Source organism: Neomonachus schauinslandi, chromosome 13 (assembly GCF_002201575.2).
Source record: "Neomonachus schauinslandi chromosome 13, ASM220157v2, whole genome shotgun sequence".
Classification (NCBI taxonomy): Eukaryota; Metazoa; Chordata; class Mammalia; order Carnivora; family Phocidae; genus Neomonachus; species Neomonachus schauinslandi.
In genome coordinates this window covers 81826998-81846930 of record NC_058415.1, presented here as the reverse complement: position 1 = coordinate 81846930, position 19933 = coordinate 81826998, and the positions used below count along the sequence as shown (strand labels likewise).

General features: G+C 35.3%; 1 protein-coding gene across 4 annotated transcripts in view; it reads right to left on the bottom strand.

Annotated features, from left to right (window-relative positions):
* The window catches only part of RABGAP1 (RAB GTPase activating protein 1), a 155411-nt gene that overhangs the window by 89953 nt on the left and 45525 nt on the right, over window positions 1-19933 (bottom strand). For all 4 annotated transcript variants that reach the window (XM_021691691.1, XM_021691689.1, XM_021691692.2 and 1 more), the window contains exons 5-10: window positions 18568-18742; window positions 17830-17987; window positions 11744-11854; window positions 11057-11123; window positions 10274-10376; window positions 9186-9355 (exon numbers count right to left, since the gene is read on the bottom strand). In XM_021691691.1, the coding sequence (XP_021547366.1) occupies window positions 9186-9355; window positions 10274-10376; window positions 11057-11123; window positions 11744-11854; window positions 17830-17987; window positions 18568-18742 (784 nt within the window). The remainder of the gene's footprint in view (window positions 1-9185; window positions 9356-10273; window positions 10377-11056; window positions 11124-11743; window positions 11855-17829; window positions 17988-18567; window positions 18743-19933) is intronic.

Here is a 19933-nt window from a genome sequence, read left to right as displayed (position 1 = left end):
CATGAGAGGGGAGAGGGTCAGAGGGAGAAGCAGGCTTCCTGCTGAGCCGGGAGCCCGACGCGAGACTCGATCCCAGGACTCCGGGACCATGACCTGAGCCGAAGGCAGTCGCTCAACCAACTGAGCCACCCAGGCGCCCGACCCACATACTCTAGTTTGCCAACTTTGTTTTAACATATCCACCTAAGGATTAATTTTCTAGATGAATAAACAATTCTGACTTAGCTACTTACTATTAAAGACCCAGACTCTATGAAGTTATATATTAACCTATAGATTTGTGTCCAATAGATAGGCAAATGATTTCTGTCCAGTAGAAAAGATAACCCAAACTTACCTTTAAGACATTAGCCAGTTTTATTTCTGACCTAGCAATCTTGTTCTAACATTATTATTTTTTTTAAAGGACTGTATCAACTCAATTTCCTCAAATACGTAGAGCCAGTTTTACCATCTTACTGGCTCCCTCAATACTTAATGAATTGAATTAAAATCTATGACATAGGTTCATTCTAAATTTATAATTATGTTTAACTTTTAAGTATTACACTTTGATAGGGAATAGGACTTCCTTTTTTCATTGTTACAAATTACTGTCTGAAACAGTTAATTACTATCTAGAAGAGTTCAAAGATCAACAGCTCTTTACTTAAAAAAAAAAAATTCTCAGAGACTATATAAATGTGAAAACCATTGCAGCTCACCTAGAAACTCTTCTGTGAGTTATACTGACCATACTAAAACTGCCTTTTGAAGTCAGATAAACATAGTCACGAACTGAACCCTGCTTATAAGAATGCCAGCTATTAAAAATGATATACATTGTTGAAGCTGGGAAATAGTACATGGGGGTTGATTATACTATTATTTTTATTTCTGTGTGTTTGAATTTTCTGTAATAAAAAACTTTTGAAAAATCACTCTTGAAAAACACAGACTTGAATAAATGTCTTAGATGACTAAACATAATAAAGATGTCAATTCTCCTTAGTAAAAATACCAATTTTTTCCCAGAGCTACAGAAGCTGAATCTAAAGTTTACATGAAAAATAAGAATATCCGGCAAAATCCACAGAAGAACTGGGGAGGTAACGTAGCCCTATCAGGTATTAAAACATATTATAAAGTCTACATAATTAAAAGTGTGATATTGGGGGGGCGCCTGGGTGGCTCAGTTGGTTAAGCGACTGCTTTCGGCTCAGGTCATGATCCTGGAGTCCCTGGATCGAGTCCCACATCGGGCTCCCTGCTCGGCAGGGAGCCTGCTTCTCCCTCTGACCCTCCCCCTCTCATGTGCTCTCTCTCTCTCATTCTCTCTGTCTCAAATAAATAAATAAAATCTTAAAAAAAAAAAAAGTGTGATATTGGTGCATGAGTAACCTAAAAACCCATGAAAGAGAACATAAAAGCCCGAATAAAGTCCAAACATGCAAGAAAATGTGATATATGCTAAAAAGTGGCATCTCAAATCACTGGGGGAAAAGTTAGACTATTCAATAAATGGCTTTGGGACAAGTAGATGGCCATTTGGAAAAAGATTAAATCAGACCCATACTTTACACCATACATCAGAATAAAACACTAATGAATCAAATCTAAAAGTAGAAAAACAAAACCATATAATCGAAGAAAATGTGTAAATTTCTTTATTATTGGGTGTAGGGAAAGTATTTCTAATTATGACTCAAAATCCAGAAGCTTTAAAGGGAAAACCTTGATAAATTCAAGTACCTAAAAATATAACCATGTGGCAAAAAAAGCTGAAAAGATTCATCATAATTTAAGTTACAAGACAAGTGACAAACCAGGAGAAATATTTGCAATTTATATCTCAAAGGGTTAATCTCTCAAATACAGAAAGAGCTTCTAAAAACTAAAAGGAAAAAGGCCAAAACCAAAAAGCCAAAGATATGAAGGATAGTTCAGAGAAAAGGAAGGTAAAGTCACCATGAAACATGAAAAAAGGCTTGTTTTCATTCATCAAAGGATAAATTAAGACTACCATCAGATCCTTAAGTTTGGCAACATACTCTTGACAAGCCTGTGGAGAAACAGGTACTCTCATATCCTGTTCATCTCTATGATTACAACAGTGAGAAAGGGAAATTTGGCAAATATAACAAAATTACATATGCAAAATTATCTACTCTAAGATGCACTTTCATTAAATCAAAACATATGCACAAAGTTCTATACTACAACATTATTTGGAATAGCAAATGATTTAAAAAAATCCAAAAATCCATCAATAGAGGACACTTAAAAAATCATAAATCATGATTCATCCAAACAACAAAGTACTATGTAGCCATTAAGAATGAGGAAGATCTCTATGAAATGATGTGGAATGATCTGCAAGATATAGTGAGTTAAAAAAGCAAGGTGCAGGACGGTACACAGGCTAGTTTGTATTTAAAAAGGGGAGTTAAAGGGGTGCCTGGGTGGCTCAGTCGTTAAGCGTCTGCCTTCGGCTCAGGTCAAGATCTCAGGGTCCTGGGATCGAGCCCCACATCGGGCTCCGTGCTCAGCAGGAAGCCTGCTTCTCCCTCTCCCACTCCCCCTGCTTGTGTTCCCTCTCTGTGTCTCTCTCTGTTAAATAAATAAATCTTTAAAAGAAAGGGGGGGGAATTAAAAATACATAGGAGTATTTTACTATTTTCCCAAAAAGAAACATTGGGACGATAACCCAGAAACCACTAATACTGGTTACCTATGGGTTTGGATGGAGAAACATGAATGAAAGTTAAGACTTCTGAGTACATTTTTACATAATCTTGACGTTTGTACCACTGTATATATTTTAAATATTCAAAAAATTAAACCAAATAAAAGATCCAAAGTCCCCAAATTGAAAATATGGAAACAAATGAACCTAGATATATGTCAAATGGTAACGTAACTATAATGAAAAAAATTTTTTTTCCAATTAACTTTTGAACACAATACACATTTTATAATCATACTGGAACATGTTCAAAGGGGAAAAAAGTTCCATAAAATCTTAAACTTCACTCAATAGTTTATTAATTGCAATACTGACTTTTTTGGAATGAATATCAACAAATGGAAATTTGAAACTATACTGACTCAATTTCATATTATATACATCCATTTTTATGTTATACCTACATATTACAGTTATATTAATAAACATTTTCCCCCAAATTTAAGCACCTATAGAAAAGTTCAGAATATGCTAAATATTCTGAAAACCTTTTCATTTAGAGGTTTACATATTGATTTTTATATACTGATATGAAAATATGGGTCTTATTTCCAATTAAAAGAAGTTTGTACAATGTAAGTTGTACACAAATTGCAGCGTGGCATCATCTGTATTTTAGAAATGGTACAAGTTTATTAATGAATGCTTAATTACCCCATCATTAATTGTACTAATATATGTTTCTCCTCACTGAAATTTTAAGTAATTAAAATCTGTATTTCAAAAACAAATATAATAGTACCTTTTCTTAACATTTTACAAGCTTATAAAGATTTTGTTATATATTTGCTAGGAGCAATAAAAGAAAGATCTGTATTAAGGGTGTTTCCTGCAATACTGTTGTTTTTTAATTCTTTGATAAAGTAGGATAAAGCAAATAAATATATTGCGGTTATTGTATTTAAGATATTCAATATTAGAAACATATATAAATGTAAAAGAAGAAAACTCTGTAATGTGAAATTACTATTGAAAATATGTGAATGAACTCAACTGACTGAAGGATCATCAATGCTAAAGGATGCTAAAACCATTAGTTAGAAAGTTGTTGAGGAACAGGGTATTTGGAAGTTGCCAAAGAACCACCCCAAATAGTACTTGCTAAATGCAAAAACTACTTTTACAAAGGAGAAATCCAGTGGTCACCACCTTAACCCAGTGATCACACTTCCCAGGAACAGCAGAATACTACATGATATCATGTGCCCCCTGATTTAGCAGTTGAAGATCTCCAGTACAGAAAGCATTTCCATATTTTTCACCTTGAGAGGTTCAGTGGTTTACTGCATATGTGTGCGTATGCCTGTGTATGCAGGCATGCACACGCACACACACACACCCCAAAGAGAAATAAGAGGCTCAGGTTTCTAATATGGTCATACTAATAACTTGTCTATGTGATGTTGGCCGCATACTTCATCTTGTAGACATCAGCTTCATTTATAAAATAATTTCATAAAAGATTCTAAGACACCTAGAATCTCTTTGGCAATAAAATTCTGTAATTCTATAGTTTTAAGAATGCTTAGCTCGTCTTAAATTCACTTTACGTTACTGTTGGAAAACCTAGTCTTCAGACCAGTTTTTTCCTCTTTTAGTAAACAATATTCTAAATATTTAAATCCAAGAAAACAATTATTTCTGCATTATTTTTTTTTTAAGTAGGCTCCACGCCCAGTGTAGGACTTAAACTCACGACGCTGAGATCAAGACCTGAGCTGAGACCAAGAGTCAGACGTTTAACCGACTAAGCCACCCAGGTGCCTCTTTCCCCACTAATTTTAAAAGTTTCTTCTCTAATATGATGCCATCTTAATATAATAATACTCACAGTTGGGAAGGCTTCCATGCTTAAGAGGAGTTACTGAGTCATCAGGTAATTTTAGTGATAGGAGAAACAATCAATTTTTAAACACGTATTAAAAATTTTTCTATAATTATTTTCCCATACTGACAACAACAGAAACTATATATATATTTTAAAAATTTGGTCTGCACCACTGTTTCCTTTTCAGTCTGATGAGAACTGCAAAAGGGTTAAAATTTTAAATTCTCCTTAATTTAAGTAAATCCTAAAAATACTCTTACAGAAAGACAGACAAAGGGAGGATGTTTCTACGGAAAGAATCCTGACTGAGAACGCTGAGAAAGCTCAGGTATGCATCTTGTTCACACAACATTCCATAAAATTGATTGTACATCTCTGGATCTATAAAACTGAAAATACTATCCTCGGTGGTTCACTGTAAAAATTATGTAAGACAGAAAAAGTCAAGGTAGCTTGTACAGTGATGGCCACAGTAGGCTCTCAACCACTGTAGCTATTACTTTTTAATGCCATGAATGTAAAGGAGGGAATAAACTTAGTTTATTGTTACAAGAAATGAGATTAACAGTGCTCTAAGTGCACTAAGACAGCGACAAGCTGCTCAAATTCTTCACACTCTCTCTCTTCTTTCCCATTCCCCACCCCTCACAAAACTCCTCCCCCCCCAAAATAAGACTTACCCAAATAAGGAAAAAAAATGAAAGATTCTCAGGAATTCCCTGCTCTCCTCCCTAGCTTCCACATATAAACTTCTGCTTTTTGCAAAGAAAATATTGACAACTTGGCCTATGTTTAGCTTGTAACCTTAACAGAGATTCTAGAGTAGCCTATTGGGCTAGGTCTCAGGTATATGTGTTTCTGGCTACTTTACTCTGCCTAAGTCATTTATTAGCCTACTTAAGATACATTATATTAGACCAAACCACATAAGTAATATTCCTGTAAACTCATGCAGTCTTTGAATATAAGGTTGTTTAAGACCTAAAGGGAAAAGCAAGATCAGAGGAATCTTATTTATGTTCACTAAGATTAAAGAGACAGAACTCTAAAGAGAATATGTTTTCTTACATATAATTTTGTTCTAAAATTATTATAGAATTAATTTCTATTTATCATCTCTTACTCTAGACACTTAAGAATCATCCCTACTCCCTAAATTTTTTTTTTTTTTAAAGATTTATTTATTTATTAGAGAGCAAGAATGAGAGAGAGTACATGAGAGGGGGAGGGTTAGAGGGAGAAGCAGGCTCCTTGCTGAGCTGGGAGCCCGATGCGGGACTCGATCCAGGGACTCCAGGATCATGACCTGAGCCGAAGGCAGTCGCTTAACCAACTGAGCCACCCAGGCGCCCCCTCTACTCCCTAAATTTTTAAAATAATACCTGTAAATTAGTTTTCTTTCTGAAGTGTTCTTCTTCTGGGACTAATCCACTAATAATAATCAATGTTGTTTTGATTTCATAACTTAGTATTTTTTTTTTAAGTAGGCTCCACGCCCAGAGTGGAGACCCGAACTCACAACCCTAAGATCAAGACCCAAGCTGAGATCGAGTCGGATGCCCAACTGACTGAGCCACCCAGGCATCTCAATGACTTAATATTTTTTATTCTTTCTCTGCCCCACTTAGGTTCCACAGTCCCTCTCAATAACAGGTAAAATGTATGAAGAACATACTATATGCCAAATGTGTTATATAGTTTCTCAATATCAAATAACACTATGAGGAAGATTCAATCACTGCCATTTTACAGCTGAGTAAACAGGCTCACAGAATTGAAGGTACTTGCTAGTCAGTGGTAATATCCATATACTCTGATTCCAAAGCCAACTTCTAGTTGATAAGCCTATGCTAATCCTTTTCTGCTGCCACAGTGAAGAGCTGGGAGAATAGTGCTAGGGCCCAGGTTTACTTTCTGTCTCCTAAGACAACACTGAAGAGAAATCTCTATTCCTGTTCTGTTTGCCACCTTTTTCTAACTATAACCAAAAGGGCTAACTTGGATACACTGAACTAAAATATTTATTGCTATCAGAAAGTATACTCAAGTAAATCCACAAGCAACACTGTAATTTTGTAAAACTCAAGAATGAAGTTACATGTCAATAAAATCAATTCAGCAACTATTTATAGAGAACTACTATGTTTTAGATGCTTGGGATAAATCAGTGAACGAGGCAGATCAGGAACTTCTACTGCCTTAGTAGAGGTTTCTAACAGAGAAAATAGATAATAAGCAAAATAAAATTAAGTATATTATGTGATATCCTGGAAGTTAAGAGCAGACAAACTGCAGTGTTACATGTGGCAGTCAGGCATTATTAAGATGTCAATCTGAGCACAGATTTGAAGAAGATGAGGACCTGAAAGAGATGAATAATAGCAAGTGGGAAATGGGAAGAGCATTAAGGCAGAAGAAACAGTTAATAGCGAAGGCCCCGAGAACATGGCTAGAGCAGAAGAAGCAAGGAAGAAGAGCAGTAAGAGAGAAATTAGTTGATGGTATAACAGGCAGTAGATCACATAGGGTCTTAGAAGCCACTGAAAAGGACTCTGGCTTTTACACAGAATAGGTTTAAAGAGTTATGAGCAGAAAAGTGATCTGATTTGATCTTAGGCTGCTGTGTTGAGAATATATGAAGCGGGGGGCAAAAAAAGAAACAGGGAGATGTGAAGAGGCTACTACAGTAGCTCAGGTAAAGGTGACAATTCAGATGAGGTTAGTGTAATCTAAATGCTAAGCAGCAGCCAGAGTCTAAATAGATTTTGAAAGTAAATAGAATTTCCTGACTGACTGGATATGGGATGTGAAAAATGAAAGTAAAATTCTTGGCCTCAGCAACAATTAGGAGAAGATGTCCATGAACTGAGACAGTAAAGACAGGTAAGGAGAGCATTCTAGGGATTGGTGGGGGGGTGAGGTAAATTTGAGATGTCCTGAAGGCTAAGTGAAAGAGGGATAAGGAAGGGGGGAGTGATCATCCGTGTTATATACTGCTCAAAGGCCAAGGACTATGAAGACTCAGACTGACCACTAGATTTAGCAATTTAGGTCACTATGGACTTGATTTTTTTTTTTCAAGAAGTTTTGATACAAAGGAAAGCAAAAGAAAGGAAAAGTAGTGGGCATCTGAGGCCAAGAAAAGCTAAAAGGAAACAGATTTCATCTACTGCCCACCACAGGTAAAATAAGAGTATGGAATGTGACCAAATTAACTGACAGATTTTTTTTTTTTAAACTGATACTCAGAAGAGACCATAACATAATAGACTATAATAATCTATTATTAAAAATGTCTAACATATAATCCAAAATTGCTAGACAAAGAAACAGGACAATGTGACTCACCAGACTTTAGAATTAGCAGTTAAGGATTTTTAAAGTAGCAATATTATAATTATGCTCAAGGATGTAAGAGAAAATCTTCTTGAAAGAACAAAGAGGAAATCTCATAAGAAAATAGAAATTATAAAAAAAAGAACCAAATGGACATTCTAGAAATAAAAAGTACAAGATCTGAAATTAAAAAAAAAAATTCATTGAATGAACTTAACAGAAAATTGGGGATGATAAAAGAAAGGGGCAAGCCAGCTTTAAGACATGTCAAAAGAGAGTTAAAATGATATCCCACCTGAAGAAAAAACAGAAAAAAAATTATTTAATTAAAAACAGAGCCTTAGAGATCTGCGGGATAATATCAAAAGGACTAAAATATATGTAACTGGAATCCTATGAGAGAAAAGAGAGATGGGGCAGGAAAAAAGGTTGAAAGGAATAACAAAGCAGATTTTCCTCAAAATTGGTCAAAACAAAACAAAACAAATATTTAAACAAATTTAAAAATTCAAGAAGCTCAGGGGCGCCTGGGTGGCTCAGTAGGTTAAGCATCTGCCTTCAGCTCAGGCTCCTGGGATCCAGCCCCGCATCAGGCTCCCTGCTCAGGGGGGAGCCTGCTTCTCCCTCTCCGGCTTCTCCTGCCTGTGTGCCCCCTCCCTCCCTCTCTCTCTGTGTCAAATAAATAAAAAAAAATTTAAGAGGCTCAGCAAATCACAAGGAAGACAAAGAATACCATGCCTAAGGCACATCATATTTAAATGTCTGAAAACCAAAGATAAAAAATAATTTTAAAAGCAGCCAGGAAACAATGACTCATTCCATACAGAGAAACAATATCAATAAATGCATGCTGACTTCACATGGGAAACAATGAGAGCCAGGCAACTGTGAGAGGACATCTCTAAAGTGCCAGAAGAAAAAAAATGTCAACCCAGAATCCTACAGCCAGTGAAAATATCCCACTGGAATGAGGGTGAAATAAAAACATTTTCAGATAAAGAAGTCTAAGAGTTAATGACTTCAGTAGATCGACACTAAAGGAAATGTTAAAATAAGTTCTTCAGACTGAAGGCAAGTAAGATCAGACAGGAACCTGGTTCTTGAGGAAGAAATGAAGGGCAAGAAAAATGATAAATACGTGGAGAAAAATGAAAGACAATTCTTCCTCTTAATATGTTTAAAATACACATGACTGTTTAAAGATATAAGTGATAGCTTGATGATAAATCAGCCTCAAAAATAGTTTCTCCTTTCTTATCTATACCTCCCTCCCATATTTATAGAAAAGTGTAGTACCTGTTTTAGTTTCAAAAAGAAATTTTCAGTAGTACTACGTTTGCTGAAGGGCCAGAATAATCTTTCATTAGGTGAGCAAACACGGACTTTTGTCTCTATGAGAAATCGAACAGGCTCCTGTACTTCTGTTATTACCAAATCAACAGCTGTGGTCATAAACAGCACTTTATCTAGAGAGAGAGGAGGGGGAGAAGCAAATAAAAAAATGGAAATATCTTTGCTCATACAATTAATGTAAAAGTAATTACTTTTCTCACAAACTTTCAAGATAGCTTAAGGTGATCCATTAATTAAATCAAAATCTAAAATAATCAGATAAATTGCTGTTTTGAAAACTTTTTCTGTATTGAGAATTCTTTGCTTGGGTAGACTCCTTGGAATTAGTGACAGCATTACATAAAAGTTTATGAAATGTTCTGTCAGACTGATCTGCAAAAGTGGCATACGGCCTCTTCATGCCACTCTCACCAACATTGGGAATTCTCAACTTTTAAAATCTTGGCTAACTTATCCATTTATCTATAGTGCTATGAGTAAAAAGAAAAAATGAAGGGAAAAAAAATAAATGCTCAACAGGAGGCACTAGTTAAAGCAAATAATGTTACATTTTCAGGATAGAATATTATACAGCCACTAAATGGCATTCAGGAAGAGTAGGAAATAACTTGAAAAAGGTGGTTTCTGCACAAAATATCTGAAAAGCTACATATGAAACTGGTCACAATGGTCCTCTTGGGGTGGGGCCCTGAGGACTATGGTCAATTTTTACTTTCCCCTCTATATCCTTTTAATTTTTAACCATATGTGCATATGTTAAAAATAAAATTTAGAATTCTGTATATAAATAAGTACATGAATAGAAAAGGAAGCAGGGAAGTGAAAAATTGAGAAGGAGGGAAAAATAAGTGGGGAAAAATGATACTTTGTTAATACAAGGTCAAATTTAATAATAAACTCAAAGATCTATACAAATCCTTTGGTTTCACCAGAATTAAAAAACACTGATATTTGTCAAATAAGTGGTCCTAAGGCCTGGGTATCTTTTTGGGACCAAAATTTCTGTTCATGGTATCAATAATCTGCATCACCTTTAGGAGTTTCTTCATTTACAACTTGAAAAGGTAGAGATTTTGGATTCCAGCTCCCAGTGATAACATAGGACTTTCCATCCGAACTTTTGCCCATAGATTCCTAAAGAAAATAGTAAAAACAAACATTAATGCCAAAATAAAGGAACAACAGCTAGCTCCCATTTTGCTGCCTTTAAAAAACAGGAGTCACGAAAATGTAAAAATATGAAAGAGGGTCAGATATTTTTTAAAAAATAGAAATATATGTGAATGAGACGACTGCAGTTAAAGATGTGCCAATTATTTATGCAATTGCTCCTGAAAAATTATAAAGTAAATGCTTACAAATCATATCAAATTCTACAAATTTAGAGAAATTTACCACCTGAATCTATGCTGAATTCTTCTGTCAAGTGCATAATTATCACATAAATTTTAGTTTTGAAAATAAAGATTTTCACATAATAGCAACAATACTAATACCACCTACTTTTAAAAAACTCATGATAGTTTGTAAACACTTCCCTCATGAACTCTCTGATTCCAACTTCAACCTTAAATTATAAACAAGGATTATTCACCATTATACAGTGAAGAAACCGAGGCTGAGACTAAATAGGTCTAAGGTCAGACTAGTAAATATCAAGTCAGAAATAAGGAAATTCTTTATCTTTGTTTATTGCTATTATAGCTCACAAGAACACCTTCACAAAAGTGCTTTACCATCAGATTCAAGTGAGATAAAGTGAAACCTTTATCAAGGAAATAGTGTATAACCCTAAAAAGAAAAGCAATCCTTACCAAATCTAACAAGTGCATGTCACTATTTCGTACATCTTTTCCTGGGCTAAGGAGAAGACCAAAACACCTGCAAAGAAAGAACAGGCATAAATTTGGAAGAAAGATAACAGAAAAAAGATGTGTAAACTAGGTCATTTAAAATTCTTATTGATGGATAGGGTGCCTGGGTGGCTCAGTTGGTTAAGCGACTGCCTTCAGCTCAGGTCATGATCCTGGAGTCCCGGGATCGAGTCCCGCATCGGGCTCCCTGCTCAGCAGGGAGCCTGCTTCTCCCTCTGACCCTTCCCCCTCTCATGTGCTCTCTGTCTCTCTCATTCTCTCTGTCTCAAATAAATAAATAAAATCTTTAAAAAAAATAAAAAAATAAAAAAAAATAAAATTCTTATTGATGGATAAAGGACACATTAAAATTATCAATAAATTAGCATTGCCCAAATAACCTTACTTCTTTTACTTACAGAAACAAATTCTCTTGTCTTTTATTATCACATAGTTGAAGTCAGCATATTAGCTGATGATTTATGAGAGCTAATTCAAAGTGAACTAAGTATTCACTTCAATAACCAAAAGAATTCCCCAGAGGACAAAATTTTTGCAAATATATTTTTGAATACAGTATATGGTTACTCCACTGGATTGATAAAAATGAGAATTTATATTTAAGCTGAATTTACTAAAAATGTTTACCTTTCAATGGCCAGTTCTTTATTAGTTGTTTGTTGCACATAGATGACAATCTTCTTATCAGTTCCTTGGCGAAGTTTAAAGCACTGTCTGTCCTTCTCTTTAGGAACTGCACTGTAGAACAACATGTTTCATTAATTTTGCAAAGTATTTTCTTGTGACATATACTAGAAACAACCTCTCTTGAATCTAGGGTTCTTTTGTATGCCTGGTTTTCAAGTCATCACAGAAATTTAAAAATCATCATCTACCTCTTGATGTGAAAATATTATCACTACTGTATGTAATCCACTAAACAATTTATAAGAGCTAGAAAAAACTCATATGCTCCCTAAAATGTGATTTAATTTAATTTTCTGTTGTTGTGAAATTAAGTTAGATATCTGTAAAGCACTTAGCATGGCATCTAGCACATAGGCATTCAAAAAAACATTAGTTTTCTTTCCTTTCAATTTAGTCACTTTTTTTTTTTTACAAATATTTATTGCCTTATTTGTTTAAATATGTAATAAAGAAAAAATACTTAATCATACATCCTTTGAATTCCAAAAAAGGTACCTTCAAAAAATAACAGAGATAAGGAAAATAAGGCCAACAGTAAGCTTTTGCTTAATGCTTCCCTTAAGCAGTGATAACCTTATTATTCACATGTGCAATAACTATAAAAATAATACTAATGATATACTTAAACATCACCTTAAGAAAAAAGTTGAAAATATTCTTAAAATTAGAGTTTACCAAAATAATCCCCTACTCTCCCACACACCACTTTCTCTGGCTCCTTTGTTCTCAAAAGCAAACATCTGCCAATGGCAATCAGCCAACATGCAGCAAATACAAATTATGTCTTCATACTGTACAACTTTAAAATAATGGTAGCAAAACCATTAAAAGATACTATAAAAGACTACATGAGAGTTCTAGGTACCTACTCAAACTAAAAAGTGGCTCTGAAAAATTAAATTAGTTTTCTGTTTTTTGTTTTTTTTAAAAAATAAAATTAGTTTGAAGACCATCTGTACTTATGGAGTAACCAATTCAAAAACACTCTATGAAACTAAGATAAGAAAATCAAAGAGTCAGGGTGCCTGGCTGGCTCAGTTAGTGGAGCATGTGACTCTTGATCTCAGGGTTGTAAGTTCGAGCCCCATGTTGGGTACAGAGATTACTTTAAAATAAAATCTTAAAAAAAAAAGAGAGAGAGAAAAGAAAAGAAAACCAAAGAATCTTAGCAAAGGAGTCTGGAAATGACAAACATTCGCAAAGAAAACTTCTGCAAACCAAACTTAAATATTTATGACTGACAGAATTTTCACCTATAAGGATATAGACAGGTCTCAATTTTCAACTGATAACAGATACACTAGTCTTTATGTTCTGCGTATGCTGACACAGAAATAAATATAATCCCATCTCTTAGCAGTATTTAAAACAACAACAGATATACAGTTCTCTCTGGTGCCCTAATGCTGAAGTACAAGGAAAAGCCACATTAACAGGAAGCAGAGTGGAGACTGTAAGCAGTGAAGTTCACTTCACTGCTGTCAGGGAGTTTAGATTATATTTCTAGTCTTGTCATCGTATCACTGAATAGATCCACCCCAATAATTTTACATTGGCTTCCTACTATATAAATTACAATACTGAGATCCAGGCTTAACATCCCTGGGCTTCTTTACCTATAAAACAAGTATCAAATACCCAGCATACCTAATAGAGTTATATGGTAGAATAAATAAGACAAAAAAGTGCTTTGAATGGTATAAATGAAAACGCTCCACCTTCCTAGGGGCTAAATTGAAAGTAGGTTTCTAACATTAATAATGTAAGAATTATACTTTTTCAAGGATGAAAAGAAGAGCATTAATTCTTGTCACAACACTTTGTATTTATGTTAGAGTAAAACCACAATCTATCTTGTGCTATGGTTACTTACATATACCTGTATTTTTTGGATAGGTGCTAAATCATATGGTACATCACTGTATCATGTTCTTAATGAAATACAACAAACATACAACATTATATTAATTTGAGGTGAATAACAATGCTTTGACATTTGTATATATTGTGAAATGCATATTTTAATTATTCTGGTGAACATTTAATTTCCACTTTTTAATTTTGTTATTATAAACAGTATTAAAGGGGAACATCCATCTTGATAATTCTTTAAGTACCTCGATGATGTTTCTGCAAAATAAATTCCTGGACATATTACAGAATCACTGGAAAAAAAACAACTGCATTTGGCCAGTTCAAATTTGATAAAGAGAGGCTTACTTTTCAATAAGTTCATCACTATAACAAGGCCACAAAACACTATTTTCTACTATAAACTACAAATTCAATAAAACCATGTAACAAAAAAAGAACAAAGCCCTGACAAATGTGAAAAGCAAAACGACCATCTAGGGGTTTTCTGTATAGCATTTCCTTGGTATGAAGGTGAACAGAACAGGGATGTTTGTGATTACGATCATTCTACCTTGAACATGCCTGAGTTCAGAAGCAAGAGAACTAGTTCTAGTGCTTCTGAGAGATCTTAGACATCGTTCCTATTTGTAATTGAAATTTATAAACGGGATCTACATAAATTTCTTTACTAAAGGGGAAAAATGCAGTTTAAAGAAACTTTTGTTCTTTAAAAAGGAAAAAAATTCTTACAAACTTTACAGATTATAATTTCCACTTCCTGGGGCAGGCATACATACTGTGGGAAGCAGCACATCCCAACAGTTGCTGTGAGAACAGAAATACAGCTGATGAGAGGGCACAGACATAGTGTCTAATACTTCAGTGCACAAATCAAAGTTGAAGCTGCATTGTACATGAAATCGGCCACCAGATGGCATGAGAATTCCAAAAGTTTTTGCAGGGAGACCAAGAGTTCTCAGTTGTTCAAATAAATAAACCAGTCATCATTCTGCTAATATGAAAGGAAAACAGTAGAAATCACCCATATTTTAATGCTATTTTATTTTACCCATTTTATGAGGTAATCATGAAGGAAACTTTGTGCAACTGTCAATTATGATCCAAGAAGCACCTAATGTGTGATATGGGTTAAAAACAAAACAAAAAAACCAATCATCTTGTGACCGTAGTATTTTAACGTTAGAAACACTTTAAGAGTTTAGCCAGCTTATTTTCTAAGTAAGGGAACTACTGCCAGGAAATATAAAGAAACTTGGAAAAGTTCACAGTGTTAATAGCAGCAATAATTAACTAAATCTAAGTCTTTATTTCTATTCTAGGGTTCTTTCCACTACTCAAAAGAAGTACCATTTTACTTAAAAGCCCAAACCAGTTATTTCTGACCCTATATGCAAGGTTAAGACTTCAGACACAGACCTCATTTCTCCTCATCCCCAATGTGTTCAGATAAACTATAATGGAAAACCTGATGTCAACAGCCTTAAGATCTTTAGATTATTAAAACAAATTAACCAGCTACAAATCCACCGGGCTTAGCTTCTGTCATATTTCATATCAGCAGTCAGCCAGTTACTTTGAGTCTAGAAGAACAAAGTAACGTGACATATTTCCCCACACGAAAGAATTTTTTAATAGCTTTAAAATTCTTCAAATCTTGCCTCTTGAAGAGAGAAATTAAGAAAACAGCGCCATTTACAACTGCACCAGGAACAGTAAAATACCAAAGCAGTGAAAGACCTATGCTCTGAAGATAACACAAATAAACAAAGATATTCCATGCTCATGGATTGAGAGAACATGTCCGTATTACCCAAAGCAATCTACAGATTTAATGCAATCTCTATCAAAATACCAACAGCATTTTTCACAGAACTATAACAAATAATCCTAAAATTTGTACGGCATCATAAAAAACTCTAAATTAGCCAAAGCAATCTCAAAAAAGGAGAAAAGTGAAGGTATCAAAATCATGGATTTCAAAATGTATGACAAAGCTGCTGTAAGCAAAACAGTATGGTACTGGCACAAAAACAGGCACATAGATCAATGGAAAAGAACAGAGAGCCCAGAAATAAACCCACAATTATATGGTCAATTAATCTTGGACAAGGAGTAATGAATATACAATGGGAAAAAGACCGTCTCTTCAACAAATGGTGTTGGGAAAACTGGACAGCAACATTCAAAACAATGAAACTGGACCACCTTCTTACAAAATAAACTCAAAATAGATTAAAGACCTAAATGTGAGACCTGAAACGGTAAAAATCCTAGAAGAGAGCACAGGTAGTAACTTCTCTGACACTGGTCATAGCAACATTTTTCTAGATATGTCCCCTAAGGCAAGGGAAACAAAAGCAAAAATAAACTATTGTGACTACATCAAAATAAAAAGCTTCTGCACAGTAAAGGAAACAATCAACAAAACTAAAAGCCAACCTTCTGAACTGGAGAAGATATCTGCAAATGATATATCCAATAAAGGGTTTGTATCCAAAGTATATAAAGAAATTATACAGGATGCCTGGGTGGCTCAGTCGGTTAAGCACCTGCCTTCGGCTCAGGTCATGATCCCAGGGTCCTGGGATCGAGTCCCGCATCGGGCTCCCTCCTCGGTGGGGGGCCTGCTTCTCCCTCTGCCTGCTGCTGCCCCTGCTTGTGTGCTTGCTCTCTGACAAATTAAATAAAATCTTAAAAAAAAAAAAAAAAAAACTTACACAACTCAACACCCAAAAAACAAATAATCCAATTTAAAAAAGGACAGAAAACATGAAAAGACATTTCTTCAAAGATGACATACAGATGGCCAACAGACACATGAAAAGATAGATGCTCAACATCACTCATCATTGGGGAAATGCAAATCAAAACCACAATAAGATACCACCTCACACCTGTCAGAATGGCTAGTATCAAAAAAGACAAGAAATAACAAGTGTTGGTGAGGATGTGGAGAAAAAGGAACCCTCGTGCACTACTGGGGGTAATGCAAACTGGTGCAGCCATTGTGGAAAATAGAACTACCTTATGATCAAGTAATTTCCCTACTGGGTATTTACCCAAAGAATATGAAAACATTAATTCCAAAAGATACATGCACCCCTATATCTACTGCAGCATTATTTAAATAGCCCAATCAGGAAAGCAGCCCAAGTGCCCATCAGTAGATGAATAGATAAAGAAGATGTGGGGTGTGTGTGTATACACACAAATGCATACCATGGAATATTACTTAGCCATAAAAAAGATATAAAAAAATGGAAAGAAAGAAATCAGCTTTCTTCTGACTGACTTATTTCACTTAGCATTATAACCTCATCCATGCTGTTTCAAATGACAAGATTTCATCTTTTTTTTTTTTTTTTTTTTTTTGGGGAGAGAGAGAGAGTGAGAGAGAGAGCGCAAGAGGGGGTAGGGTTAGAGGGAGAAGCAGACTCCCCGCCGAGCAGGGAGTCCCATGTGGGACTCGATCCCGGGACTCCGGGATCACGACCCGAGCCGAAGGTAGTCACTCAACCAACTGAGCCACCCAGGCGCCCGATTTCATTCTTTTTTATGGCTGAGTAATATTCCATTATATATATCACATCTTCTTTATCCATTCATCTATTGATGGACACTTGGGCTGCTTCCATAATTACAGAAAGACAAATACCATATGATTTCACTTACACATGGAATTTAAGAAACAAAAGGAACAAAGGAAAAAAGAGACAACCCAAAAATCAGACTCTTAACTATACAGAACAAACTGATGGTTACCAGAGGGAGGGAGGTCAGTGGGATGGGTAAATTGGTGATGGGGATTAAGAAACCACTTATTGTGGTGAGTGCTGAGTAGTGTATAGTTTTTAAATCTCTGTATTATGTACCTGAAACTAATATAACACTGCATGTTAATTATACTGAAATTAAAATTTTTAAAAAATTAAATAAAAAAAAAATCTTTCCTCTGCAAATTTGCCTATTTCCTTTTCTTTATCATTTATAATATAAAAAAACTCTACCTATAAAAGCAATCATTTTATACATGAAAGTTATATAATGTGACCCAGAGTTTCCCTTGAACCACAGATACAGCATGTTAATACAAAGTTGAAAAAAAAAAAAAAAACAGATACCCTACCTAATATACCTTTAAAATACCCTACCTAAAATAACCTTTACCATCATCTTCTTTTATTTCTAAAGACACAGAGAAGGTAAAGATGTCACTGTCAGGAGTTTGGGGTGCAGCAGTTGCTGAAAGTGGGGTCTGCTTGGCGGAACGGCGGAAGGCAGTGGCAAAACTGTAAAGTATCCGGCTTACCTACAACAGACAAGTTAGAAAATGGGCTGTTACCAGAAAAAATAAAATACCTTTATTAAGGCTAAAGGTTACCTATTTTGTGTGTGTGTTGGGGGTGGGGGATAATTCATCTTCCCCCATTGATTTCTTTTGGTAAATAATATGTTAGGCCTAGAAAGCAAGCAACACTAAAAATGGCCAGAGAAGGGGTTTTAAAAAAGAAATGGTTATAAACACAAGAAATCCGACTGAAAAATAATTTCCAAAATTGTTAGGAACAATCTGAATATATTTATTATAAATTAAAAAAAAAAATCCTACAGGATTAGCTTTAAAAGAACAGTTTGGAAATGTGTCACTCCTGAAACCAAGAGGCCTATATCAAGAAGCAGTCCTAGTCTCTGACACTCTTAGCAACAAGGTTCTGGTTACCCAAACTTCTAGTTTCTTTATATTTCAGCCCATCAGGCTGGAATGAATAAAACAGCAAAGTATTTCATTTGGCTTATTAAGTGACCATAATAAATACTGCAATTAACTTCAACACAGTGAGGGTACAGGTGAAGTTTCATTTACAGACACTTTTCTGGTGAGGACTTACAGCTTCTTGTATTTCGCACCGGAAGACGTGTATTCTGAAGAGCTCTGCATTGTAATGACTTTCAGTGAAAGCAAAACAGTCACTCTCGGGAGTTCCGTCATGCCCTCTGACACAGAACAGGATTTTGTAGATAGGGTAGTTTGCTATTTCAGTGTTTGTCTGAGGATCTAAGAGTCTGTTCAGGAAAAAAAGTTACGAAGAGCTTAGAGAGATTATGGACTATTTTCACTATATCCATATTATGATTCGAGACTCATCTTTCTAGCAAGATCATATAAACCACTTTTGGTGTGCTAATCATATTAATCTTAAGTTTTTTTGTTTTTGTTTTTTTTAATTTATTTGACAGAGAGAGACAGCGAGAGTGGGAACACAAGCAGGGGGAGTGGGAGAGGGAGAAGCAGGCTTCCTGCCGAGCTGGGAGCCTGATGCGGGGCTTGATCCCAGGACACTGGGAACATGACCTGAGCCGAAGGCAGACGCTTAACGACTGAGCCACCCAGGCGCCCCAATCTTAATAAATAAGTCATATGTGGAGGCGCCTGGGTGGCTCAGTCGTTAAGCATCTGCCTTTGGCTCAGGTCGTGATCTCAGGGTCCTGGGATCGAGGCCCCGCATCGGGCTCCCTGCTCAGCAAGAGGCCTGCTTCTCCCTCTCCCACTCCCCCTGCTTGTGTTCCCTCTCTCACTGTGTCTCTGTCAAATAAATAAATAAAATCTTCTTAAAAAAAAAAGTCATATGTGGATTCCTGAAGTTACTAATTACATAATTCCATGGTACTAAAACCTACATAATCTTATGTTTTAGGGAGGCAAGCAGAAAGACAAAGAATAAGTACACAGGTTTCCTATATAGTCTGTACCTAAATAAAGACTAGATCAATGGGTAAATTAGACTACCAAAATGATCATTAAAGCTGTGTTTCTCATTACCTCCTAAAAAATGACCTAATCTGCTTTATTATTTAAAAAAAATAAAAAACTGATGTGCTTTCTCAGAGTGAAACATATTCTTCTGATTCATGGCAAATAAGAGTGTACAAAATGTTAACACCTAAAAAAAGATAATTACTAAAATCAAAAGGATGCCATTCACTGAAAATCAAAGGTGTGTCATTCATTCAAAAATGTATTGGTTCAACAAATACTTAAATGATACCTACAATATTTCAGGTTCTATTCTGGACACTGAAGACACAAATATGAAAGTAATGAAAAGAAACTGCAATTTCAACACTAAATGGGCAGGGCCATTAATGAGGAAAGCCCAGGGGTCCCTGTGCATAATGGAAATACACAGGAAGGGGACCTAATTCACATTCAAAGGCATTTTGATGAAAACTCTGGAAACATGGGCAAGAGAAACT